Source organism: Orbicella faveolata, unplaced genomic scaffold (genome assembly GCF_042242905.1).
Source record: "Orbicella faveolata isolate gen_17 unplaced genomic scaffold, um_ofav_v1 contig_15, whole genome shotgun sequence".
In the NCBI taxonomy this organism is placed as follows: domain Eukaryota; kingdom Metazoa; phylum Cnidaria; class Anthozoa; order Scleractinia; family Merulinidae; genus Orbicella; species Orbicella faveolata.
This window is the reverse complement of record NW_028301542.1, coordinates 8,672,621-8,700,000: the sequence shown is the minus strand read 5'-3', so window position 1 is coordinate 8,700,000 and position 27,380 is coordinate 8,672,621. Positions and strand designations below refer to the sequence as shown.

The following is a 27,380-nucleotide window of genomic DNA, read 5'->3' as shown; positions in this document are numbered from 1 at the left end:
ACTGTTCAAACATGTGGACACAATGCTTGAGTATGTTCCGTGTTTTTATGTGGAGATGTAAAATACACTTAAATGTTTAAAATAAACAAAATATTATTAAATTGATCTTACTGCTTTCAGGAGAAGGGACACAAATGTTGCATTGTCCTTGGAACAATCATCGGGGCTGTCTTGAAATATATTTGCAATTTTGCTCCCTAAACAAGAAGGCAGAGTACACGTATGTTAATGTATGCCATAAAATGGAAATAACTACAACTTTGTTATGGCCATGGTAATAAATTATTGCTAAAAAGTAAGCTGTCTTCAATGAAAAATATTAAGAAAAAATATCCAAAAATGGATAGTATCTCATATTGCAATAACTTAAAAGTACATTCACAGCCAGATCAAGTGCCACCTTGAATAAGCACAGTGCTTAAGAGTCATTTATAAAGTCTTCCATTAATAACAGCTGAACCTCTGAACAATACAGTATTTGTTTGACAGAATTCAGATCTTTAATGCCAGTGCTTGTAGAATTGGAAGAAACTTATTAAGTCTCAGTAGCCTCATTTTGATCAGCATGGAGACTGTGAAAGTATGTTAAGTTATTAATAGTTTCTTGGAACAACATTGTTCTAATAAGTTATGCTAAAAGTATTTCAACCCTCAAAAACATGTACCGGTAAATACCCTATAAGAAAGTCAAAAAAAAAAAATTATTATTACTGTGCCTTTTGGTGTAACTATTGTCACTTTAGTCTATGCTCATTTTCATCATTTTTGAAAGCCACATTCCTTATCATTACAAGTAAAGCTTACTCAGTTTAAAGCACAACTAAACACAACGCGAAACAAGAAAGAAAGCAATAATGAGCATTTGGTAGTTGACCTTGTAAACCTGACATTCTTTCAGGCCCTGCTGTTTAATCGAGAACATATTATCATAAATTGAAGTCATTATATCCAGGTTGAACTTACTCATTCCATAAGTACAGTCGTGCTTGTTGAGAACCTCAAGAATCTAAAAACAGAAGAGCAATTTCTTTGAGTACAAGAATGGCAGCCTGATCTAGCTATTAATTTTACGGCTACAGGGTATTTTGTGGTTATAATCAATTCCAATTTCAGAGGAAGAATATATTATCTTCCGACTATTCTGTTTCTGTGCGCATAAATTAGACTTACAGTAATCAAATTCTTCACTCTTTGAAAGGACACGAAATTTTGGATGCAGGCACTGACAAAAGAAGCTTAACACAGAGATGTGAATTCTTGTACACTGTCTTTTCTGAGATTTTGCAATCTCACAGATTTACAAGTAACAATCGGTGATACTCTAAATTAGTACCCATTGGTAGAAGTGGTAAGTTTAAAAACTAGAAAACTTCAATGAAATTCAGGGATCTTCAGGAACCAAAAGATTCACTGGCTTGGAGATTTTCAAAGAAATCATCACTTACAGATCATGTAGATGTGACTATTTGCTTTATTAATAGTTTTCTAATAAATGATGATTGAATAGATGTAATACTTGGCATGCAGTATTACAAATCAGTCACCTTCACTCCATTATGAGGGTCAAAAGACCTGAAAGGCAAAAATAATATTATGATAATGAAAAATTATGGAATGAGTTGTCAAATTGGCAAAAAGGTAAGCTGAGTGTCTCAGAAAAACAGTTGAATTACTCAATATAGATCAGGATGAAATGGTAGGCAACATTACGACAAGTTAAATAAAAACTACTGAGCACTACTTTCATGTGGTACCGTTTTGTTATGTTCTACTAAGTGTTCTAAGGTGACGAATGAACATGACATTAGAAAATTGCAGACTTTCTAGAAACTTTTAAGCTGTGAACTTAAAACTTTTTAAGTTTTAAGTTGTAGTAAGACCTAGTCTTGTACCCACGATGACTTAGACAGTGTTGATCCTAGCAGTATGCAGGACACCTATCACTTATTTATTACATTACATTAGGCCATCTTCACTCCTAAAGGGGAGCATAGGGCGTCAACCATGGATCTCCACCTAACTCTATTACTGGCAGTTCGCTTTGCCTCTATCCACGTGAACTTATTCTTGGCGAGCTCAGCTATCACACTTCGCCTCCAGGATTGCTTTGGGCGACCTCTTCTTCTAGACCCCTGAGGGTTCCACTCGAGAGCGCAACGGGTGATATTATTCTCAGGCTTCCGTAGCGTATGCCCGATCCATTTCCATTTTCTTCTCATAATGCTTTCTTCTATACGTATTTGTTGTGTCCTTTCCCATAGTTCTTCATTTGAAATGACCTCTGGCCAGCGGATGTTCAGGATCTTCCTTAAACACTTGTTGGTAAAGGTTTGCAATTTCTTGGTCAGTAGTTTTGTCGATCTCCATGTTTCCGAACCATACAGAAGGGCAGACTTCACGTTTGTATTGAAAATCCTGAGCTTCGTTTGCAATCTGATGCATTTTTCCTTCCACACAGGCATAAGCATTGAGAATGTCGATTGCGCTTTCCTGATCCTGGCTGTGATGTCCTCATCAGTTCCACCAGTTTCACTAATGATGCTTCCCAAATACGTGAACTCAGACACTCTTTCAACACCTTCCCTATGGAGTTCCAACGATTCTTGTTGCCTCACGCCAATTCACATCTCCTTTGTTTTCTGGATGTTGATTTTAAGTCCAACCTGCCCACCAGTCTCTTGTAATCTTTCTCCCTTCTCTTTCATATCAACTAGTCGGTGTGTTAGTAAGCAAAGGTCGTCAGCATAATCCAAGTCTTCTAGGCGTTGGGTCAGTGTCCATTGGAGTCCCAAACGTTTACACTCATGTGCATTCTTCGACACCCAATCAAGTACCATGAGGAATAGCAACGGTGAAAGAAGGCACCCCTGTCTCACACCGGTCTTGACCTCAATGGGGTTGGTCAAAGTTCCTCCATGAAGCACTTGGCAAGTAAAGCCCTGATACTGAACCTTGAGCATATTGATGATTTTGTCGGGTATGCCATAATGACGAAGAATCCTCCACATAGCCTCCCTATCCAAAGAATCGAAGGCTTTCTCAAAATGCTCGAATAGCAGGTACAGGGGGGATGACCACTCAATTGATTGCTCTACAATAATCCTCAAAGTGGCAATTTGATCGGTACAGGAGCGATCCTTCCTAAATCCCGCCTGCTCATCTCTCAGGGCTTCATCAACCGCCACCCTCATTCGGTTCAATATGACCCGGGTTAAGACTTTGCTGGGTATCGAGAGCAACATTATTCCCCTCCAGTTACCGCACCGACTAAGGTCCCCTTTCTTTGTCAGCTTTACTAGAAGACCTCTCTTCCAGTCATCTGGAATCTCTTCTTTCTCCCATGCGAAGGTTAAATTCTATGCAGTGCCTCCACAGTACAAGGACCTCCCTCCTTCAATGCTTCAGGAGGGATGTTATCTACCCCTGGACCTTAGGCATTCTTTAGTTGAGTGAGGGCTGATCTTATTTCTCCTTTGGAAATAGGTCCTGTGCCGATATTCAGGGGAACATCTGCAGGCAGAGGATCTGGTAATTGGCTTGGGGCTGGTCTGTTCATTACGGATTCAAAATGCGTCACTTATTTATGAACTCAGTTAAATGACCTTGCTCTCCATGAGTTAATTGTAGCTCAGTGGAATTAGCGCCTGCCTAGTGCTTGGGAGGTCATGAGTTTGATTCCTGTCAGGGACTCAGATTTTTTCTCTGTCCCACACTCATGTCATGTTGATTAATTCACTTTTCACAACTTTTAAGTTACAACATAGATCTATGTAAAAGATTGAAAATTCTATCTAAAGCTACATCTGTGGATGAAATCCTAATGTGTGTGACCAGTCAACTACATTGTAAAAAGCTACTTTTTTCAGGAAGTCAGTTACAAGTATGCAAACTCAACAACAAAAGATTATTACAGAGCTGCAGGGGTGAATCCAGGATTTTTCTTAGGAGGGGGTGCACCACTAAGGAATGGCGTAACTGACTGGTGACATAAACAAATTTTAAAAGCGAATATGAAGAAGGCAGCTTCATTTCAAGGGGGGAGGGGATGCACACCCCATGCACCTTCCCCCTAGATCTGCCCCTGAGCTGATTTCTAAACTAAGAAAACAACTAAAGTTATCCAAATGAGAGGGCCAAAACATATGAATGGAGCAATGATTGGAGTCCAATAAGAAAAATATGGGGCTCATACCTGCTTGCAAGTGCTACAAGAACTGTATGAAAACAGCTGAGTAACATTTGTACATAGAAATGAGGGTTTCAACTCTTAACTACAGCAAAAAGAATGTAATATGAGACGGATATAAAACAAGTGAGGGTTTACATGCCTTTTCTGGATGTAATTTTCAAAACCAGTTGCTATGGACTGGAGACTGACGCCTTCCTGTTTAGCATGTTCAACTGAAATGAGATTGCATCGCACTATTATTGCAGCCTTTAGTTAGGTTTTTATTCTTTTTAATCATATGCAATTGTAAGAGCATTGAGAATTCTAAATGTGCAATAAGAACCTTTTTATTATTATTATTATTATTATTACTACTATTCAAGATCATTGAATCTCTGAATTATTCTAGCTAAGCAAACTGCCTCGATTTGCAGGAGATTTATATAAATTTTAATAATGCTTCCAGTGATCTGGCTTTCGACTTGATTGAAGCTAAAACAACAACAACAACTTATTATTCATATATCTGATCTTATATCTAATTTTATGAAACAGAGAACCATTTTATTTGCCCTTTCTATCTATCACAAGTAGTTCACACTGACAAACCTTTACAAGCTTGTGATGTTAGTGTGGCAAACATGTTGTATTATATAATTATTTGGCTATACATATACCAGTAAATTGATGACAGGGAAGGCCGTGAATAAAAGTTTCACAATATAAAGTATATGTAGCCAAAATCATGTGAGCAGTATTTCCAAACAGAATGAAAGGTCAATTCTCTTTGAACTACATGTAACGACGAAACTGTTGAAGCCTTTTAACTTCACTGTTGCCATTTCTAGTCTACAAAATATACTTGCTTCAGCATCAATTGCAACTTTGGACAACTCTGATATGACAATAAAATTGAAAAAAATCTTTACCTGACAGAATGGAGAATACAAGGTGTCAAAGAAAAATTAATGACTTTTGGGGGAACCATAAACCTTGTCATTATAAGGTCTCCATGTCACAATATTTTTGATACAAACCAAAAACATGTAGTATATGAACCCAGTCCAGCTTCGCTGAATCTGCTATGCTTAAAGGAGAAGGTCACTCCAAAACAAGTATTTTTTTGTCAATACTGATAAAAACCTTGCGCTAAGTTTAGCCACTCACCGGAGTTTCAGCCTCTAAAGTGCAACATCTTGCTGCCACTTTGAATGGCACTCAGCAGTGGCACCGCGTTTTTCTTGACGTCATTCCATCTGAGAGACTTTGTCCAAATGGCTTCTGACAAGCCTTTTAACTAGCACTCTAGCTTATGGCTGCTCTTGAGCCATATCATTTTGAGCCAAACATGCTCCATGCTGACCTTGTGAAGGATGCCAAGTCAGGTGCAGGTTTTTCTCCTTGTCACCAATTTCAAATCGGACAGAATGACGTCACATAAACACAGCCTGGCTGCCAAAACAGTGTCAAAATGGCAGCCTCCGAAGACGCTTCTTTTGAGACAAATTTCTTGAGGATAGCGGGCACTTCAGAGGCTTAAACTTCGGTGGGTGGAAAAGCTGACAGAAGTTTACTTAGCATACAAGTAGGCAAATACAAAAAAAGTAACCTTTTTGGAGTGACCTTGTCCTTTAATTACTGGACTCATGAAAGAAATCTCTAATAATTACTCACTAATTTTTTCCAGTTTCTCTAGCTCTCCTGTTGTCATAACCAGCTGCACCATGGATGTCAGAACAGTTTTTGACAAGGGCACTCCCTTAAAGAGGACAAGCTTAGAATAGTTAACCTAATACTTAATTGAGTATTATAAGGAAATTTTCAAGGTAGAAATTTTTCACGGTAGAAACATCAACTTGGAAAAAAATTCCGAGTTCCAGATGGGATCTGAACCCACGACCCTCCGTGATCTAGTCGGATGCTCTAGCCATTGAGCTACTGGAGACTCTATGGTGAGCAAGGGTGAAATGTGGGTCTTAGGTTAGAACGTTTCTTAAAAACGTTAGAGGCGTTCGCCCAACCATTAGACGTTAGCATCAGGCCGTTAAAACGGAGAGTGCAACCGTTAGCAAGAGACATGTATCCGTTAGCCGTTAGCATCAGACCATTAGACGGGCCAGCATAACCGTTAGCAAAAACTCTGTATCCGTTAGCACGGCTAGAGAAGCCGTTAGGATCCGTTAGAATAAACTAGCATCCGTTAAACGGGTAACGATTCCGTTAGAATGGCATGACATGCATTGAAGTAGAATGTGGTAGCCTAACAAAGTGTGAAATGAGTGCAGCTCTTGGCTTCCATTTAGTTCAAAACAATCATGAGAGATAACTATCTTTCGACGAGAAGTTTGGCGATTATTATTTTTTGATGCCCTGATTGATAAATACAACTCGAATGAAATTCAATAAAGCCTTCATGCTATAATTGTTATACACGATCCAAAACAAAACATGTTTGCCGCTTCCACAAACAGCCTGACGACATGTAAAATCCTAAGTATGATCGTCATTATATGAACTGTTTTATTTATTCGGCAAAGTCCGGTTGTTTCGAGAGCTTGTAATTTGTTACTGTAATTTGTGAACAAACGAAAGTTAAAAATACTCAACAAATGCCATAAACGGACGAAACAAACACGGAGAAAACTCGACCAAAATGGCCATGCGATGGATAAAGATGTTCTACGAAGTAAACACTGATCACGTGTCAATTCACAAAGTGCGCGGGTTCAAAAATTTGCATAAAGTTGTTTACATATTCTAAGATGTGAGAAACAGCCATATTCCGGCGGAAAGTTTGATGAATATTTTGATAGACTGTTGACTGACTCTGAATCAGAAGAAACCAATTTTAAACTACATTTATGTGACAAAAACAACTTTATTGGATGGAACCAGCGCCAACAAAACGCCTGTCGCTTCGAGACTAGCTTCGTGACCTCAAAAGGTACCGCTTTTCGCATGCATGCTCTGTCAAGAAAGCCTAATCTCTCGCGAATCCACAACTGGATAAAACAGTTACTTTTACAAAACTCTAGGCAAAGTCATTATGTAAAAATTAGTACAAGCGACATATTCATTTGAGTAAAACAATAAAAAATGTTCATCCCGACTGGCGAGTTAAATTGTTTACACACGGGTCTAGCGGCGTTAGGTTCGCGTCCCACATGATAATATAGGACTCGAATTCTGAGTTATTCTGTCTCGATAAGGAAGTGATAGTTTACATCACTGAGTTTTGTTTTCAATGCTCACCGTGGAAATAATTTTATTAATGTTTGTCTCGTCGACGACTGATGAAATCGGCACTTTGTGATTCGTTTTTTCTAAAAATCGTGAGTGTAAGACTAATAATGGTTTGGCACGATTATGTGTTTCTAACATCGGACTGAAAGCTACGCTATTCGTTCGATAGAAGTCCTTAGATGTAAACTGTTAGAACACCGTTAAACGTCCTAAGATGTAAACTGTTAGACAACCATTAAACCTCTTTAGATGTAGACCGTTAGACAACCGTTAAACGGCTCCAGTCATCTGTTAGAACAAATTGCACAACCGTTAGAACGGTTTCTTCATCCGTTAGGCATACTTAGTTAGCCGTTAGAACGTTAGGAGAGAGCGTTAGAACGCTTTGATCATCCGTTAGGCACACTTAGATAACCGTTAGACCGTTAGGACAAAACGTTAGAATGCTGTGAAGACCGTTAATTATCCGTTAGCTATCCGTCCGTTAGCGGCCGTTTAACGGATAAGCGTTAAGGTACGTTTTCCCGTTCACGGTCACATATATGAACTCACTAACTGCATCGCACAGTCACATTAAGGCATATCAAAGATGTAACCAACCACCCTCCAAAGTGAGTCTTATAAGGAAATTTTCAAGGTAGAAATTTTTCATGGTAGAAACATCAACTTGGAAAAAAATTCCAAGTTCCAGATGGGATTTGAACCCACGACCCTCAAGGAGGGTTGTGGGTTCAAACCCCATCTGGAACTCGGAATTTTTTTTCCGAGTTGATGTTTCTACCTTGAAAAATTAATACTTAATTACCATAAAAAAGGAGCAAAAGGGTTTGAAATATTCATGTGTTTTAAAGTGGTACTATGACGAAAATTGCATCTTTCCTATTGAAGCCATTTTATAACATAAACAAGTAGCCTGTGTGAAAAGAAAAATGCTGTTTACTACATTCAAATATCTCTTTTTGTTCCAGAGATATTCAAGTTTTTAAAATGTAGAAATTAGCCCAATGATGACGTCATACCTCCTTCAATACCTCTATCTTGATGGCACTTGTCCAGAAGCAAGAAAAAGATGAAAGCAATGTGCTGACTTGTGCAAAGTCAGACCAAACAAGTAAGCCATCAAGGAGTTCTTCGATCTCGGGCCATTTTCATGGCCTGCATATTCTTAATCTTCTCTAGCTTCTAGTGCAAAGCTCAACATTGTCAAGGTAAATAAGAACCGAATTTGGGATAAGCTGGGAGCCATCTGACTATTCTATTGAAACGAGGACGAGTCCCAGACCAAAATAATGGAAACTAGATGAGATAATTATACTGCAAATTGCATTGCCTTTTTTGTCCTTGGAATAGAGTTTTCGAAATGAATAGTCAACGGCATGTACATCTTACAACAAGGCGATTAAGATTAGTGAAGCCTCAAACTGCTGAACAAGCTATGTATTTGTGTATTTTATCAGATACAAGCACACGCAAGCTACACATACGAGGTCTGCAATGCGGCAATGCAGCAATGCTGCAATGCGGCTGAGTTTCTCAAAGGCCCTTCTGGCATGAAATAAATCATATGACTCTCTTTTTGTTTTGTTTTTCTACTATCAATCATAACAGTGTGAACATGGTTGAATATGACATCATTTTTTTTGTCAAAATGAACTATTGCTATACTCCAAAGACACAATCCCAGCAGGATTTCAGCTTATTACCTCAGATATAGCCAGGAAGGACTCAACATCATTTTCGTCTGGGGTACCATAAGCATCCAACAAATACCTCAAGCTATGAAGATCAACAAAATAAAAAGTTGCCAGTTTTGTTTTCAGAATTGCTTAATTAAAACCTACTGCCTTCTATATTTTTTCTTCCCTTCTCTTAATGATCAACTTTACTGGCATTCAGCAAGAATTTTTTTTTTAATAAAAAACAAAACAAAAATAAAACACGATGCTGGACTAATGGTCCTACTTAATTTAATTCCTGAAGGCCAGTAAAGAAAACATGCATGCTGATTGGTTTTAAAATTGTGTCTCTATAACTTGAGAGAAACACAAAATGAGCACAAGGTGTTGATATAATGATGGCATGAGCAAAGCGTATTTGCATTTTGATAATCACAGTAAACAAGTTGTTTTTTATTTTTCAACACAGAATTTTCTAAAAGAAATAGAAAACATGTTCTCCATGTTTCTATCAAGTTATAGAAACACTCGTGGAAGTTTCGAAGAACTCCAGTCAAAAAAGCTGTGGAAACACTCGCCTTTTCGCTTGTGATTTTATTAAACAATTAGATTATGAGCTCAAGATTTCTATCCCTTGATAGTTGACAAGGGTGCAACCCAAGTCAGCTATCGTACATAGAAATCGAGTGAATAAATCTACTAGTCATTCAAAACTTTATCTCAATCCTCTTCACAGACACTTCAAAAATGCAAATAAGCCGCTGTCATTTTGTTAACAAGCGCACACTGCTAAGCTACTTACTATCTATCACAGAATAGATAGCGAGTAGTGTAGCCAATCAGCAAACAGCATTCTTGATAGAATGTTGGTAGATTTATATTAAAACTCAATAGAATAAAACATGGTACATGTTTTCTATTTCTTTAACTGTAGAATTGGAACCTAAAGCCATTTTAACTGGAAAAAAAACTGGAAAACGAAAAAGACAGGACATGGCAGTTGTAGAGATACTGAACAAGCAAGTAATTAAATATAAAGAGAGTTACAAAGACATAGTAATTATCACCATCGTGAACACTTCAAGTTGTGCATTGTACTTACATCATGGCATCTGGCTGCATTCCATACTCCGCCATTAGGTTGATAACATCTTGTGCCCCTGTTGAATGACAGTTACCCCTATAACTCAGTTATCAGACCACATCAACACAAACGACAAATTTTTTTTAAACGTTTGGAGATATACCCAAAGAAATAAACTGTATGCACCTCAAAAGTACAACCACCTAAAACATTAACCTTACTTTTAACTAAATAATGCAGCAAAATAAACTTCGTGCAAAAATTTAATATCAATGGATCCTGTTCTACAGGGGGTACTAGCCTACAATGTACAGTATAGTCACAAAACAGTGAAGTGCGTGTACAACAATGACACTAACCTCCTTTACCTGTAAGTAGCTTTAAATATGCATTATTGAGCAATGTAAGTAACAGATCAAGATGGCTGGATATTGGCCAAGTTCTTTTTTTCTATGTTTATGAACCAAGAAAGAGTTGGGTCCAGCATTAAGATCCAAAGAAGAATGAAGCCTTAATTAAGATCTAGCCATCTTGACTGAACAAGCTTGGTCAATAAAGGATTAATTACATGGGATAAAAAACAAGTTTTTCTTGCAGGACGTCGTGCATTATCCCGAGCAGGCAAGATAGTGTCATTTTGCCCACGTAGGTAGCAAATCACCGTGCAGGATTTGGTTTATCTTGCCCTCACAGCAAAGCTAGCCATATATTAAGGAAAAATATTTACAATAACAGGAATTGCTGCAAATTATTATAATTTCAGATCCCAGTACCTGCTTTATCATTTTTTTGTGCATAAATGGCCATGAGTGGGAAGAAGTAATGGTTTCGCACTGTCAATTTCTGTTAATTTAAAAGAATGAGTTTTATGTTATATTATTATCAAATATATTGTCAGGATTATTAAGATTTGAACTGCAGTTGTAGATGAAAAATTGGAAAATTTACTGCGATGATCATTCTTCACTTTCATCTACAACCGCAGTTCATATATTAATTATTTCATATATACATCACATCATTTCACTCCTCACGGGAAGATATGAACTTAATTAATTGACCTCGCTCCCAATGTGTGGCTTCATATATAGCTCAGTTGGTAGAGCATTGCACCGGTATTGCGGAGGTCATGGGTTCGAATCCCGTTGAAGCCCTGATTTTTTTTTCAGGCTTCTTCTTTCCAATTGCTTAAATTGGAAAATTTACTGCAATGATCATTCTTCACTTTCATCTACAACCGCAGTTCACATATGAATTATTTCATATATACATCACATCATTTCACTCCTCACGGGAAGATATGAACTTAATTAATTGACCTCGCTCCCAATGTGTGGCTTCATATATAGCTCAGTTGGTGGAGCATCGCACCGGTATTGCGGAGGTCACGGGTTTGAATCCTGTTGAAGCCCTGATTTTTTTCAGGCTTCTTCTTTCCAATTGCTTAAATTGGAAAATTTACTGCGATGATCATTCTTCACTTTCACAAAAGCATTGTGTCACTCAATATGGAGATTTGCTATGAGTATCTCAAGTTCAATATGACCAACCCTGGTGACATTCCAGGTTAACATTCGTTGACAATTTAAGGGTGTATTTGCAGCACATTATTCTTAGAACCATAACTCTATTTCACATGTGACCAAAATGTTGACAACTACAGTATGAGGATCAACAGTCTCGTAGTGCATCAGAGGAATTGATGGATCTTTCGTTCCTCTGTGCCAAGAGTGGGCTCATCATTTCCTTTGATGCATCATGACATGTGTGATCTTGGGTCATAAATCCTGTTACATAATTTATGATCCTGAAGAACTATACCCGACAGTACATACTGTAGATAGTTTAGGCCCAGTCTTACCCAAAAGCTGCTTTGGCTTACAAGTCTTAATATTAAATACATGTTAAACTAAGCAATGATTTTGCATCCAGTTCACTAACCTTTTGAAGCATCTCTTGTAAAATAGCAAAACAGATTTCTGCAAAAGTGAAAATCATATGGATTAACACTGTTGTGTTACATAATTTATTGTTGACTAACAGTAGATCACCTGGTTGAACAGTTGGACATCTACAGATCAAAAAGTGTGGTAAAGAAACAGTGACATCCAGTTTTATTTAAATTTTCATATCACGATCTTACTCAAGCCTGTTAAGACATGGCTCACAGCCTAATTTGCATAAAATGTGATAAGAGCCATATAACATTTCAGAGATTTACTGGTGACACTATGAAACATGAAAACCTCTCATTTTTGGCTTCAAATGTTGATCAACTGGGTCACATGACCTGTTATCAATGTTTGATTGGGTTAAAAGGAAATTGAAAATGGGCTGGCAAGATGTCACATAACAGATAAAAATGGAAACGTTATTATGGGGACAACAAGACAACTATTGTTTTGTTGTCCCTACATGGTTCTGGCCGGAATGGTGGACAGGGATGTATCGTTTAAGAGATAAATAGTAAACCAGGTCATGTGACATATTTTGCCTCTGAATATCTTGTCAAGAGAATAAAAAATTCCACCATTTTGGGTAGGGAAAGGCAAAGTAAAGGCAACGAATAGCTGATATCTTAACCTTCGCTTAAATTAACCATTCCTGCCCCATTTGAGGTTTTACCGTAATTTACCAAAATTATGATGTCATTAGACACAAGACCACCATAAAAATAAAAAATAAAATAATTATCTTCAGCCATTTAAGGACACTAAATTCCTATTGATGTTTACTTTTGGTCTTCCTTAGGCAAAAAGAAAAGTTGTTTCTTTAGGAAAAAGGTTTAAACTTTGAGGGGGTTCTTACCAAGGAACAAGCCATGTCCTAATACAGGGCTGCAAATGATAGTCTGTAATCGGACATTGGCCGACCAAAATTTGCTCGTGTCAGGCGAAATCCCAACAGTGGTCAGAAATGATGTCCAGCTAATTTTTTTTTATCGTAAATCATTTTACAGTAAGGATGAACAAAAATCTACTGTGAGTAGATATTCCTTTTTTTTTTTTTCTTAGTAGGACATATGTCCTTTCAAGAGAAAATTTTTTTTGCAGCCCTGTTATATGCTTGAGTATGCTGATTTTATCAAGCAAATGAACATATTTGTATCATACACATTTGAATTTTAATTATTGTCAAACTGGCTTAATGTTTGGTGCACATTCAACAATAATTGTCTTTTCTGTGTTAGTTTATGAAGACTTACTGGCAGCTCAGTTCATAAAGTTTGTAAAAATAAAACTGTCTGGACAAGTAGTCCCAATATGAACCTCACACGAATTCAGTAACACAGAATAACATGTATTGTAGCAGGGCTAGGATTTCGTGACCAGTGTCGACTGTCACACATGTCTATGACTGCAAGGTTTCGTTGTATACAGTATTGTGCAAAAGTATCGCAAATGAATTTCGACGAAATTCCTGGCTTTTCAGGGCTTTTCAAAGAAATTTCGCTTGAAACGATATTTCCATGAAATTTACCCGCATTTCGTGAAACCTATTGTTTTGATCTGCACAATTTTTTAAATGCTAATTTACTTTGCACGATGATTCACTGCAAATTTCCGAGCGATAATTCGCTCCTCCGAAAAGTCGCTGTGCTTTTTCAAACGATAATGTGCTCCTCCCGAAAATTCGACAATCATATTGTTTATCAACAGGCCAAGAGCGTTTTCAAAACACAGTTCGCAAATGACCTTTCCAATCATTGTGTACGAAAGAAACCATTAATCTGCCGAAATAGCATCACAGCTCGATGAAATTTTAGTTATGAAACTCACCTGGTTATTTCAGAAGGAATGCTAAATTTTTGACTTGATCCAAAACCCCAAAACACCATAGTTCCGATAAATAAATGCAACTGTACTTAATCACTATGTTATACACCTGCCAAAATGTCATTTTCACAGCATGTAGAACCACGCGATTTTTCTCGCGCCAGACCCCTGTCTCCCTGCTAGTTTGCTGCCATAGCAACCGTTTGTGTTTATATAACTTAGACCAGAAATCATTCACTCATTCACTTTACATTTAATATTTAAAGCACCTCGATGGTCAGTCATCATGCTTTAAGTTTCAAATTATACGAGAACTCGAGTCAAGCTCCTTCACAAGCAAGATGTCCAGCTGGAATATTCAGGTCATCAAAGAACAAAGGTTTACTAGTAAGGAGTAGTAAGCCATGCTAGCGTCTCTCGAATCATCAAGAAACTAAAAATTACTGGCTCCATGGTGAATCTACCATGCTTGCGAAGATCAACAAAGTTGTCTGTGGATGCAAAAGCATTTATAGATCAACAGATGCGAAAAAATGATGAGACTACAAGCCAAAAGATTCAGAAGATGCTAGTAAAATGTGGGATTGCCGTGAGTTCGTCCACCGTATGAAGATCTCGCCAACAGCAAGGCTGGACTCTGCAGCAGACCGCTTATTGTCAGTTCATCCGAGATGTTGCAATATTAGAAGGTCACACATCAGTTCTCTAGTTTTTCTGTGATATATGTAATATTCTCGTTATGCCGCAATATTTGAATTTTCATATTAAATGTTAAAACTCGTAATAAATTTTGGAAATGGATCGTTGTCACAATCATCCATATCTGTTTATCCCTATAAGTTAGAGTCCCAATGATTTTTATTAAGGCGACGAAAACGGAGTGAAATAATTGTGAACTGTTCAAAGACTTAAAGCAACACCCAGTGACCTCAGTTCAGGGTTGTTCGAAAGGTGGATAATGTCATCCAGCCTTCGAACAACTTGGGCCAGGGGCCTGTTTCTCGAAGGTCTGAGAAGTTTTTGCACTCGGCTGGAAAGCCATAGCAAAATCTCAAACCCTATGATTACAGCACTGTTTTATTCACATATTCTTCATATGAACAGAGGTTCTCTTCATATGAGAAGTTTCAGGCATATACACCTCTCAGTTTTTAAGTACGGATTATCTAAGAATGGCTCTGCAGGCCTGAAAAACTTTCCAGGGCTTTAGAGAAACTTTAATAAACAACTGCGAGGGGACTCGGATGGAGGTAATTCGGGATGGAAGTAAACAGGGGGGTCAAGCAGCAAGGCCTGGAACCGAGTTTCTATGATCACCCCAAATTTGGCCGAGCGAGACTACGTACTGGATTGTGGAAAACAAACTTGGAGGACTTCCATGAGCGGGATGTGTTTGTAAAGTTTTGTAAACGTCGTGCATATTTCACGTTCAAACATCTAAGAAAAAGTTCCAGTTGCCCATTTTGATCGAGGCATCGGGGATAAACATTCCAATGTAAACCTGCGAGCGGGAACTCCATAGTGTGAACCAGATTGCAGGCATGAATATTTCATTTGAGCATTTTTTGTAGCAGTTTCCTATCAACAGGGTAAACCGGACTCGCTGATGGTAAGGGTTGCTTTTTTTGAACAGCTTAACAGCTTCGTGAACCTTTTTGTTTGCACTTAACTGACAGGGTTAAAGCAGGTTTCATAGTGAGTACAGTGGCTATGGCGCTTTTCTGTTACATTACTATAAGAGGTCTGTTTCAGTTTCAGGCAAAGCATCTAGTATTATTTATGAAAGTGAATACTGGATAGGTCTCTCGGCAGAATTGAGAATTCATCACCATCTCTTTGGTCACAACACAATAGTTGTGTCTATGATCGTTTTTGTTTCTTCATAATCATCCTTAGACTTTTGTTTTGATATTCTTGACTTAACGGCTTAAATAATGGGTCCAATCAAATCGCTGAGATGGAGAGTGTGCAGGAAGTTTGACTTTACCACCTCATTTTGTTGTTCCTTCTGTAGCCCTTTCCGTGGCACTAATTTTTTATTCAACCCCTCAATCAGTTTTTCAAAGGGTTAATGCTCCTCTCTTGCACTAAGAATTGTCATTTGAGACAAGTACTATTAAACACTTCATTCATCTGACTTTATTTTAGTCTTCCTCATTGTCTAATTCAGCTATCCCTCCATTACAGGAACAAGCCACTGATAATCAACACTTTAGGCCAAATTTGATACATTAACATCCTTACTCATCTTTTTGCCTTAATACGGGAATAAAACAAACCTGATCCTTTGGCTATCGGTCATTTGATTAGCTCCTAGCCAGTTAGCCCCCAACTAGTCGATTAGCCCCTTCTCATGCTTAAAGAATGAGAAATATACAGTTCTTTTATTTCTGGTCGGGGGCTTATCAACTTCTGGTTGGGGTTTAAATGGTTAGGGGCTAATAGACTTGGGGGGCTAAAGGACTGTTACCAATCCCTGCGCTTGATGTCTTTTCTTGTTATTCTCGAAAGCCTTAAAGCCAAGTCTCAAAATTGGCCTATTTCAAATGTTGTGGAGGTTCTCTTCACTCAGGTTTGCCCAAGTTAAAGTTAGTTGTCTGGATGAATGACCATTTTACCTGCCTACCTCATTACTAGCACTCAACTACAGGTAACATGGCTCATTTGCCTTCCCTGAGTCTATTACATAAATTATCTCCCTCAGCAGATCAGTGTAACGCAGCCCTACTTTGATATCCAGAAGTATTACAGAGCTTTCTCCCACCATACAAATAAAACTGATGCTTATCACCTGTAAAAATTATGCCAAAGCATGTGAGCAGACGCTGCTTTCTTTATTTTCACGGGTCAATAACTTGTAAATGAAATACCTCAACCTAGTGAAGGTTCACATTGAGTCTGTGCCTAGGAAATAGTCCATTTTGGACAGTCCCATATGCAGAAGCAGAAAAATGATTTCAAATTTCCGAGTTCACGTTGGTACTGAACAGTAAGGGATAGAGGTTTCAAAACCTCTATAATTTATCACTATTATCGAGACATGCAAACTGGTAGCTATTTTCAATGTTGTTGACTGATCTGCAACTGCCTTCAAGTTTCATGACTTAAATTACTCAAAAGAAAGTCTTCAGACTCAAAATATTACAGGAAAATCATAAAGTACATGCAGTCTTTCATAAGACAGTGGGTTAAGACGGAAAAAACTTTAGACAGAAAAGCTTGTTTAATGTAAGCTCAAGTTTAAATGTACAACTCTGAACAGCTGAGAAATATTTTAAAGACTTACACGTTCGGAGGCTTCGCGATATATAATGGCAGACATGAAACAGTTTGACATCGCTATTTTCCATAGAAATTAGAGAAGATTAGTTGGTCAGTGTGAAGATGGAAGGTAATGAACCTTGAAGTTTCCACAGCAAAATAAAAACTTCCTCTTCTTTTTCTTCCTGAGACAGGAAAGCCTCTCCAGGCAACCAAGAATGCAACCACGCTCGCCAGGAAAAAAAAAGCACAAAGCTGGTCCTTTATTCCCTTAGTCCTGATTGTCTCAGAGCTGTCGTTAAAAATTGCCAACAGCGAATAAAAAGTTATCAAATCGAAGGCAAATCCTGAACAAATATGGCAGCAAAACATGTTTCAATTTCCGTGTTATTTTCGCGTTTTGCACATGCTCGTTACGGTTCTCAAATGATTGACAGATTTCTTTACTAGGGCGATCATAGAACCAGAAAAGCAGGGAGATCAAAAGTAGCTGCCAGCCCCTCCTCCCCCCCCCCCCCCTGGAAAAAACAACACTTGGATTTGCGAGCGTGCAAGTGTGTTCAGATTGAAAAACCCTCATAAATTGTTTGCGACTGTTTACTTAAGCGGCATAATTACACAGAACTGGAGATGTTTTTGTTTTGTTTTGTTTGTGGAATGAACTGAACTCATATTCTTCATAATGCGGTTCAGTGTATTCTAATTCTCTGCATATGAAACTGGGCCTGAGCTGAACTTGAGCAAGCGAAGCTGCTTGAAAGCCTTTCGCAAACTTTAGGTGAGTGAGATTTTAGTAACATATTTCTCGCAGATAAAATGTTATCCCCTTTATTGGTGATCGATGACTGCAAACTGGCACGTATTTACAAACAACTTATTGGCACATATTTACAAATTTATCGCTTGTAAGTTACATGACAGTTTGTTTGTATCAGTCACGAAAAGAAAATTGTGCAAACGCTGCTGAACTGCTGTTCAATGCATTGTGAAATTTCATGTACTGCCTAGCGAACTATCGTTTGTGCTCACGAATTTCGTTAGCTTAACAAAACTTTGAAGAAAAATTGCCCTTTGTTCAAGCGAATTATTGCTCGATACGCCATGAAATTTCACTTGAACTGCGAACTTTTGTCAAAAAGTCGTGGGAACAAAGAATGAAATTCGCGCATTTCGCTTGCGTTACTTTTGAACAATACTGTACACAGTCAAATATTGTTGTTTCTTACAGAATTCCCTGTGGTTAGACCGTGACAGAGGCTTTCTTATGAGCTGGGATAGCACCTCTTTGTTTTGTTCTGTATAGCCCTTTGTGTTCATAGGTAATGTAAAGAGAGTTGAAAATAAACCTTGTGTTGTGAAGATCTTAGACTGTTTTGGTTTGTGTGTCTCTTAGCCTTGACCCTCGGCGATGTTAAACTATATTACCTGGGTTTTTTGCACCAAAGCTCAAGTCTAAAGCATCTTCATACACATTCCTGAAAACACCCAACTTCTCCAGCTCATGAATGGCGACCATGACAACTTCATGAGACTAGTGTAGTAATCAGACAGAAACAAATAATTATACTTTATAAATCACTTAAGTATGTTGTTTTCGTGTTTCTGTGACACGGCAGTTACTGAGTTACATTTATATTTAGTTCATATAATGTGATCGTCCAGGTGAGGGTAGTTCTCAAAAGAACTGTTGCTGGTGACTGATGTTTCCACAACCTGAGCGGAAGTCACCTTCAGAGCCAAGTGAATAGTTTTTGTCAGTCGATGATGTTTTAAGTCTGGTCCGTTGTACATGATTAGTCAGTTTAACCATGATCGTATTGGCTGAAAGACTCGTGTAAAGTTTGTCATCAGTCATTGGTGGGTTTCGATCCGTCCATTGTTGGTCAGTTTTTGGTTTACATTTTCACATTTTTTACATTCTTTTACATTTACAATGTAAATGCTCACATCATTAAAAGATTTTCCCACAGATCATTGATTGCTACTCTTTTGACTAGCGTGGTATTAATAGATATTTCCAGACATATTATTACTTCTATTACCTAATCAAGGGCTTACAAACAGAATTCTACAATAAGCTCACATGGTAACTATGCAAACTATGCAAACATATGTCAGAGTAACACTGTAAGATGCTTTTTGAAACATGCTTCACAGTATGGAGCTCATCAGGAAAGAAAATTATATTCTGTATCATTGCATTTAATAGTGCACAATATAAGAAGACAAGTGCACAGAGAACTACAAGGTGTGATGATTATAGCTGCTACATGCTTCATTTGCTATCAATACTATCATCTCATATATTTGGGGAGCAGGGATGGTGCAGTGGTAAGAATGCTCGCCTCCCACCAATGTGGCCTGGGTTCGATTCTGGCCCGATGCCATAAGTGGGTTGAGTTTGTTGTTGGCCTTGCTCAGAGGGATTTTCTCCAGGGTCTCTGGGTTTCCTCCCTCCACAGAAAAACAACATCTGCAAATTCCAATTCGACCAGGATAGTGGACCTGCATGAAAACCAGCTGAGGCTGATGTCGCTTCCTTTATAAAATTGATATTGCTCATTTATTTTTTAACTTTTTTTAGAAACCCAATACATGCTTAAGGAATAATTCTTAAAGAACAGTTCTTGAAATGTCAATCCAAAAAGTATCGAATGAACTGTTACAAAAGTTCCTGGCTTGTCTCACACCCGAGTACAGTAGTAATAGGCAAGACGCTGAATAAATTTGACACGTGTCAATCATTTATTCTGAACTTAAATATCAAGGGGTAGTGTACTAACCTGCCCGGAGAGGATGACATGTTTGAGCAACTTAGATTCATTTTTACGAGGATTATCTGGATTTGCTGCTGTTTCTGACAAATGACCAAGTAACAAGAATGCAGTGTTGAGCTCGCCGCGATTAGCAACTGTCATCATTAGTTTTTCCAAGCCTAAGTAAAGAGTACATGTCAAACAAAAGATTTTCATTTACTTATTAGAACTAAGATCAAATCCAAGACAGTAAAACAATGATAAGCAATGTAACAAGAAAATGAAAACGTTTAAATGTCTGATATGGATTCAAATTACCAGCACTACCTTTCCAAATATAATTCATAATGTAATTTTAATTATTAATTCAGGTTGTGTTCTTATGCACATCACTACCTATAAATCTCACTTTATCTCTATCCGTTCAGCAGTAAGTGGGTACTAGCAAATTAATGGTCAACATAATTAATTCTAGTCAATTATACCTACCTCCTATTACAAGGCTCTTCACAACAGGTTTTCGAAGGAGCTTCAATAAAATTAACAAAAAAATATTTTTGCTGCACTTTTCAATAACATCCTCTCCAGCATAATTATCAGTAATGTACTATACATTGTTTCTTCCTTTTCATTGACCAGTAATAATAATAACTAGATAAAACTCTTAGAAATCATTTCGTAGCAAGAGTAGGAAGACATCCATTTTGTGTTTCAGCCCACAGTGTAAGCTAGGTGTCCCAAGGACTTTTGGACATGCAGGATATCATGACGGGCAAGCTTCTTTGCACCCTTGTGTTATATTACTAACATGTAAAATGTGCTCTGCAACAAGAGTAGACAATTGAAAGAAAATGTCTGAAGTCCTTAAAGTGCACCTAACCCCCAAATTTTTTTTTCCCTAAAACAAATCTAGACTTTATTTGAAGCATTTGGGCGAAGAAATTTTTGAATTTGGTTGAATCCTCGATTTCCTATGCCCTTTCAAAGTCGCGATTAAGTGTTTCATGACCGCGTTTTAGGGAGTCTGGGGCGGCGGTACCTGATGACGTCTACCCAGGAACCAAACACAATAGCGCCTCAGTAAACTCACTGTATTTGCTCGAGAACACAGAATGCAAAACTAATCGTTCCGATATATTTTGGGACTAAAACGTCCAAGTTTTGTCTCAGAATCATTTCTTTTTCGTCACTGGAGTCAGAGTTAAGTTTCGATTTGGAAGGCTCCGAAATAAACTTCGATCGAGCACGTTCAACAACTGTGAACTCACTGCTTAGAGCTTTGAGAACAATTTGCAATATTTCAAGCGACGACGGGGAAGACGTCTTTGCGGACGAGCTGCTTGTATATTAGGAATGGAAAGCTAGATATGAAGTGGAGGAGCAGGCAAACGAACAGCAGGAAAGAAAACTCAAGGACTGCTTTGGATGGTAATTTCGTCAACTAAATATAAGATTCCCACGCATGTTTATAGCCTGTTTACATTTGTCCTAACCGAGAATGTATTTTGTCAAGGTTCTGTTAAATCCAGTTTGTGTTTTACTTTCAGTTGAATGCTTCATGTTTATAAGAGCGACGTACGTGTTGCAGTTTTCGAGACTTGATGACCTCCAAAACATTGGCTTCGATCGATTGAAAATTGTATTGTTTGGACCTGTATTTTTGAAGCTGTGGGAAGCAAGGCGGAAGGAAACATTTCATACAATTACCGATTTCACATTGTCACACGTTTTAAGTCGTAACTCCAAATAACCAATGTAAATTGTTCTCAAAGTTTGCAGTGAAATTCGTCAGATAAGCGAAAAGGATGTGTTCCCTAAGCGGTCCGCAGATAATGTTACGCGGTCATATTTTCGACGCTATTGCACAGAATCTTTGTCACACTGCTGATTTCCAAACCTTCGAAAAACTCTGTGAGTCTAACAATTTTGTTATCATGTAATTCTAGAGGATTAATCTTTGACTTTCATCTAAATCGAAAGAGAAATAAGTGTTGGTTGGCGGCGTACAGTTGCGATCTATTTACGTATCAGTATAACGCTTCTTGATCATGACCGGATCACACAACTTTGCCAGTTATGTTATAAATACTGCGGGATTGGAAGATATAGGTTGTCAGTGGTATTTCTACAAATTGCTGGTTAGCTTTAAGCAGAAAATTTATGAAAACAGCGTTCGAAAGTCTGCGGAACAAATTCCAGTGAGAGTTCTTCAATGGTTCTCATAGATTCAGTTCGCTTGTTTCAGTTCGACAAAATCAACCATTGTTTACGTCTTTATTGCACCATTAACCGATCATCGCCAGTAAATTGTACAGTATACCTTTCTTTAAATCTGGAATATTGCTGCAACAGCCGATAGCACCTCTGGAAGGCGTTTCTGCGCACTTTTCGAATGTGTATTGCACCATCCTGAAGGAGATGAGAGGAAATGAGATATCCAACCTTCCTGGGTAGACGTCACAAGAGCCGCTGGACCCATTCTCCTCAAACTCGGTCGTGAAACAAAATGGCAGTGTTTTGGAGCTATTTTCGAGATTTCGTCGTGGCTCAGAAAATCGAGGATTTAACGGAATCCAAAAATTTTTTTGCAGAACTATTTCAAATAATAAGTAGATTCGTTCTAGCGAAAAAAAATGTTTGGGGTTGGGTGCACTTTAACTATAACATTTATGGACAACAAATGGGTCATTTTCCCTGAGCTCTGTGAAGGATGCATTTTCTTCACAGGTGATCTCCTTGTTGCATTAAATGCATCGAAACTCCAGCCTTTAATTTTTCTCAACCAACCACTGAAATGCATTTTTTGTGGCAGGTTTCAGAATGACTTCTTGCAAAGTTATTTTCTTGACTAAAAGGTCCATATGCTGTTCCTAGCTAGGGTGTTTTTGTTGGGTGAATAGTAAAATGAGAGATTTAAGAAAGTTAACAATACTAAGACCAGAGAGTTCCCTATCACTGGAACAGAATAACTTCAGTACGAAACACAGGACAGTTTTCAACTGAGTGTTGAATGTAATTAATCAGGCAATTACTTTGGTTTTGGTTTAGTGGTCTTATTGCAATTGAGATTGGCTGAGTGATCTAACTGGTAAGTAATTGGTTTGGTTTGGGTTATACAGGTGTATGACACTCAACTGAAAGCTGTTTTATCATGCATGCCAGGAATAAATACCTCTACAATCACTGAATTGTGTCCACGTTTTGACAACACATCCATCAAGGCCAAATATAGTTTCCTGTTTGGGTAAACATGCTTTTCTTGCATTTCGTCGATTGTCTATGGAGAAAGAAGTAATTCTGTGAATAATAGTCTTATAGAGCCAGTCTTTGCTATCTGCCACAGAATAATAATCATTAACAAAATTATTTGTTTATTATTTATCTATTTTTTTACTTATTACTAAGGGCAACCACACAAACTAGATAGTTGAAGTGATTTTTTTGTTTTGCTCTATTCTTGTTTCTCTTGAAGAGAGGAAGGAAATATAACAAGAAAATATCTTGAAATGATTGAAATGACAAAATGACACCCTTTGTGTTACTGCCATGATCACAGTTTTGTCGCTGATCCTGTTTTAATAAAACTGAAATTCCCAGTTTTTGTCTTTTTTGTCTTCCATTCCCAACAATCTAATGAGGAGAGCTAAGACAATATGGGCACCATGTGTGTTCTGAGTAGAACTTTCTGCCTCACTTTAAGAGTTGCAAATGGGAATAAAAAATTGGCTTTTGAGAGAAAGAGTCTGGAGTGAAGAGTGTTGCGGTCATCAATGGCACAACAGGTGTCATTCTGTGTCTTTTATGATGTACATAATTCTGTACATTTCTGGTGCCAGGTTGGAACACCGCGCCAATATTTCTACAGATATTCTGACTTGATTCAGTATTTTACTGTTTTAGTGGAACCATTTACTTTCCTCATTTACATAATACAAAAACATATATATCAATAAAATGAAAGAAGATATTCCAAAACAAAGAAATGCTAGTCCTCTTTATTTTGAAAAGGCTTTCAAATAAGAAGCTGCAATTATTTGTTACTTAATAGACACTTTTTTAAAACTCCTTGAAATAATTGTCAAGCCAGACAAGCAGGCAGAAGGAAGCACACCTAAGTGAAGAGATTCTTGACTTCAAGTAGAGCATACCTACATGTACCTCTGTTTTCATTTGATAAAAACTCTTTAAAGCCCTGGCCAAATGAGCATGCAAGTAGCCGCAAGTTGAATTTGCATACACCTTTGCACTGGATGGCCAAACGGACTCACAAGTTTCCTTGCAAGTTCATACAAGTCGCCAAAAAACCCATTTCAAGGCAGACATATCTTTATTTCATTGGCTAATACACGTAGGTTGGTATAACAATGAATGGGTTGGGTGGCCAAACCGTGAAAATTTTGTGTCGATGCAAATTTGGTCTTGATCAAAGTGAGCACAAGCAATTGCAAGTCAACACAAGTGCACGCAAGGCCTGGCCAAACAGATTTGCAAGTAGACTGAAAGTTCTCGACTTGTGTCTGTGTGCAAGTCTGTTTGGCTAGGGCTTGATGTATTATCAGCACTGTTGTTTTTATTATTTATTTGCTTTATAGTCTTGACCATTGTAAATCAGGTAATGCACATGTGAAGTCTATCTCTGTCAAGCATGTACATGATAATATCAACCAATGTTTGATTCATTTAGATGATAAAAACCTTCACTATGGCCTCCAAGTTTCCAGCTTCACCATAAACAATTAACAGTGCGCCATAACTGTCCAAATCTGGCTCAAAACCATTTTCCCTGAGGAAAAAAAAATTAAGAAAAATGTAAATTGAAAAAGCATTCCAAAAGAAAGCATGTGGATTAAAATTCACGATGAAATTTTCTGTTACAGAGCTCAACGTTGTAATCATTGGGGTCTCCAATGTGACTGGATTTTTTTCACTGGCGACTAAGTTTTCACACTTTGTGCCAGCCTGGCTCCCAAGATATATATATATTTTTCATTTTCTCACTCACTGAATGAGTGGAATGAATGTTGAAGCCTTTCAGACAGTGGTTTTCAAATTATTTTTTAGTATGTGTCCTTTGGTAAATGCAAAGTGAAATCTACATTGTACAGTGTACATCTTCCATTAACTAAATTCTTGTAGAAACATTCAAGAGTGGTTTTGTTAAAAACTATAACTGCAGTACTTTCATTGGAAGTGAATATAATTATGAAAGATCATATATTTGAACCGAGGAGAAAGATATGAAGACATGATTTATGCACACACAACCTGTCTTGAGTAGTTGTGAAATTAAAGCCTGAAAAAAGTTCACGCTTGCATTCAGGCTTTAATTTCCCAACTGCTCAAGTTGTGTGTATAAATGCGCTGATAAATCCATTTTCAATACTTTAAATTTATTGATGGAAAGTATATATAATATACTTTGGATAGTTTCATATTTAAAAGATGTGAAAAAATAGCACAAATCATGTGGTACAGTACTTGGCGTCGTTTGTCAACCAACACTGCATTTTCATTTATCAAGCGTGACATCAGTTTGCCATTTTCGCACACTTTTTTGTCTGAAATTGGAATTGTCCAAAGTTTTTTGCCACTAACATATTCACCATTTGATAGAACATACGCATACCTCATAAGGTCAAACACACCCTTGGCACTCTCAGGATCTCTGAAGACGGCAAATTAACCACAATGATTAGCATCTAAATTAACCACAGGTTTTCTTTTTTTAAGTTAAGCTCCATAGGCTTTTAATTCTTGCCCAAAGGCAAAGAGAGATTGAGACCCTAACAAGACCTCTTTGAACTATGAAAAGACTGCAGTACTCCTGGTATAGTGCACATGTACAGTAGCTTAGTACAGAATACAATCCCTCGCAAAAGATGTTAAAACAGATTAGAAAACAGTCCTAAGAAAATATGTGGGCTAATTGGTTAAAAATCGTGTTTCTATAACTCCAAAGAAACACAGAACTAGCACGAGCTGTTAACACAGTGATGGCACGAGCAAAACCTGTCCAAAACCTGAATATTGCATTTGAATACACACATGGGATTTCCTGTTACAGTACTGATCAGAAGATACCTAACAGGGAACGCGTTTGTGATTGAGAATGGAACGGATACAGAACGGGTACGAGAACGCGAACGGAACAGGCATAGAACAGATACAGAATGGGTACAGAATGGATACCGAACGGAAATGGAACAGATACGGAATGGTTAGGAATCACAAAAAATGGAAAAAAGCATTCTCCAGAATGCAAACTATAAGAGAACGCTTGTTTCAGAACACATGCTAGTAAGTTACGCTATCAGAGTGCTTTTCAAGGATTTGGAAACGATGTAACTTAAAATACATGTTCGTTCAATCTTGAGAAAATGACAGAATGAATCAACTTATGTCTTTTTTTTATTTCTTTTTGCACTTACTAAGTAAGCATCTTCCCTGCATCTTCTTGTCCATTTCATGTTCATTGTGGCCATTTTGTTATTGTCAACAAGCTCAACTTATGTCCAAATAAGGAAATGGATGGACGAGTCAAGTTAGACTGGGATTGAATGGTTTCCTTGTTAAGAGAAACAAAACTTTATTACGGTGTTAAGTTGTTCACCAACTTTGCAGAAGGATTGGCGAGGATAACGTTCAGTCTTAACTGAAAATTCGCGTGTGAAAATAACATCAGTGAAAGTATCACAAAATGCTCACTACGGCTTTTTGTCAGTACTTTGCACTGCTTGTGTCTTGCAGCAAGTTTCTGCCGAACAGTTTTTGCCGATACTTCAACGTTAAATCTCACTAAAAGTATTCATGTAAATGCAAGAGCCGAATGTTCATCTTTTGCTTGCATTTTTTCATCAATGGCGTTAAAAGTGCTTGGCAAGCTGGTTTACTTCTTCCTTTCCTCAGGCAATCACACAACTTACCGGTTGCTTTGTATCACTTCGGAAAAAGACTTACTATAAACTGGCCTTGAAGTTACAATACCATCTTCCCATATTTTTCAAGTAACTGGACTCATATTTTCACCATGAAAATTTAAGTTTAATGTCCATATTCTCGCATAAAGGCAACAGTTTTAACCCATTTTATGAAATGCAAATGAGTGTCGCTAATCTTGTAAATGAGTTCTTGGAAACCTCGTTCCTCTGAATGAGTTCCAAGAACACTTACCGATGGAACGCTAACAGAACAGGAACAGAACAGCACAGAACGGATACAGAATAGGAACGGAGCGGATACAGAATGGATATGGAACAGATAAGAACGGGAACGGGAACGTGTGTGGAACAGAAACAGAACGTGTTTGGTCAAGTGTTCCCTGTAAGGTTTCTTCTGATCGGTACTGTACAATGGCTCATGTACCATGATGGTTAAGCCAATGAAAACACTTGAATTGCATTATCCAATGATTCAATT

At 37.8% G+C, this 27,380-nt stretch overlaps 1 protein-coding gene across 1 annotated transcript in view; it reads right to left on the bottom strand.

The window, feature by feature from the left end:
- The window catches only part of LOC110060716 (leucine-rich PPR motif-containing protein, mitochondrial-like), a 55,357-nt gene that overhangs the window by 20,445 nt on the left and 7,532 nt on the right, over positions 1–27,380 (bottom strand). Inside the window, exons 6-20 of the mRNA XM_089288304.1 lie at positions 25,591–25,629; positions 24,660–24,747; positions 23,137–23,241; positions 20,454–20,493; positions 19,992–20,143; positions 18,634–18,739; positions 12,113–12,150; positions 10,945–11,014; positions 10,190–10,247; positions 9,115–9,187; positions 5,843–5,927; positions 4,329–4,401; positions 1,545–1,572; positions 964–1,006; positions 112–197 (exon numbers count right to left, since the gene is read on the bottom strand). Of these exons, the coding sequence (XP_089144430.1) occupies positions 112–197; positions 964–1,006; positions 1,545–1,572; positions 4,329–4,401; positions 5,843–5,927; positions 9,115–9,187; positions 10,190–10,247; positions 10,945–11,014; positions 12,113–12,150; positions 18,634–18,739; positions 19,992–20,143; positions 20,454–20,493; positions 23,137–23,241; positions 24,660–24,747; positions 25,591–25,629 (1,084 nt within the window). The remainder of the gene's footprint in view (positions 1–111; positions 198–963; positions 1,007–1,544; positions 1,573–4,328; positions 4,402–5,842; positions 5,928–9,114; positions 9,188–10,189; positions 10,248–10,944; positions 11,015–12,112; positions 12,151–18,633; positions 18,740–19,991; positions 20,144–20,453; positions 20,494–23,136; positions 23,242–24,659; positions 24,748–25,590; positions 25,630–27,380) is intronic.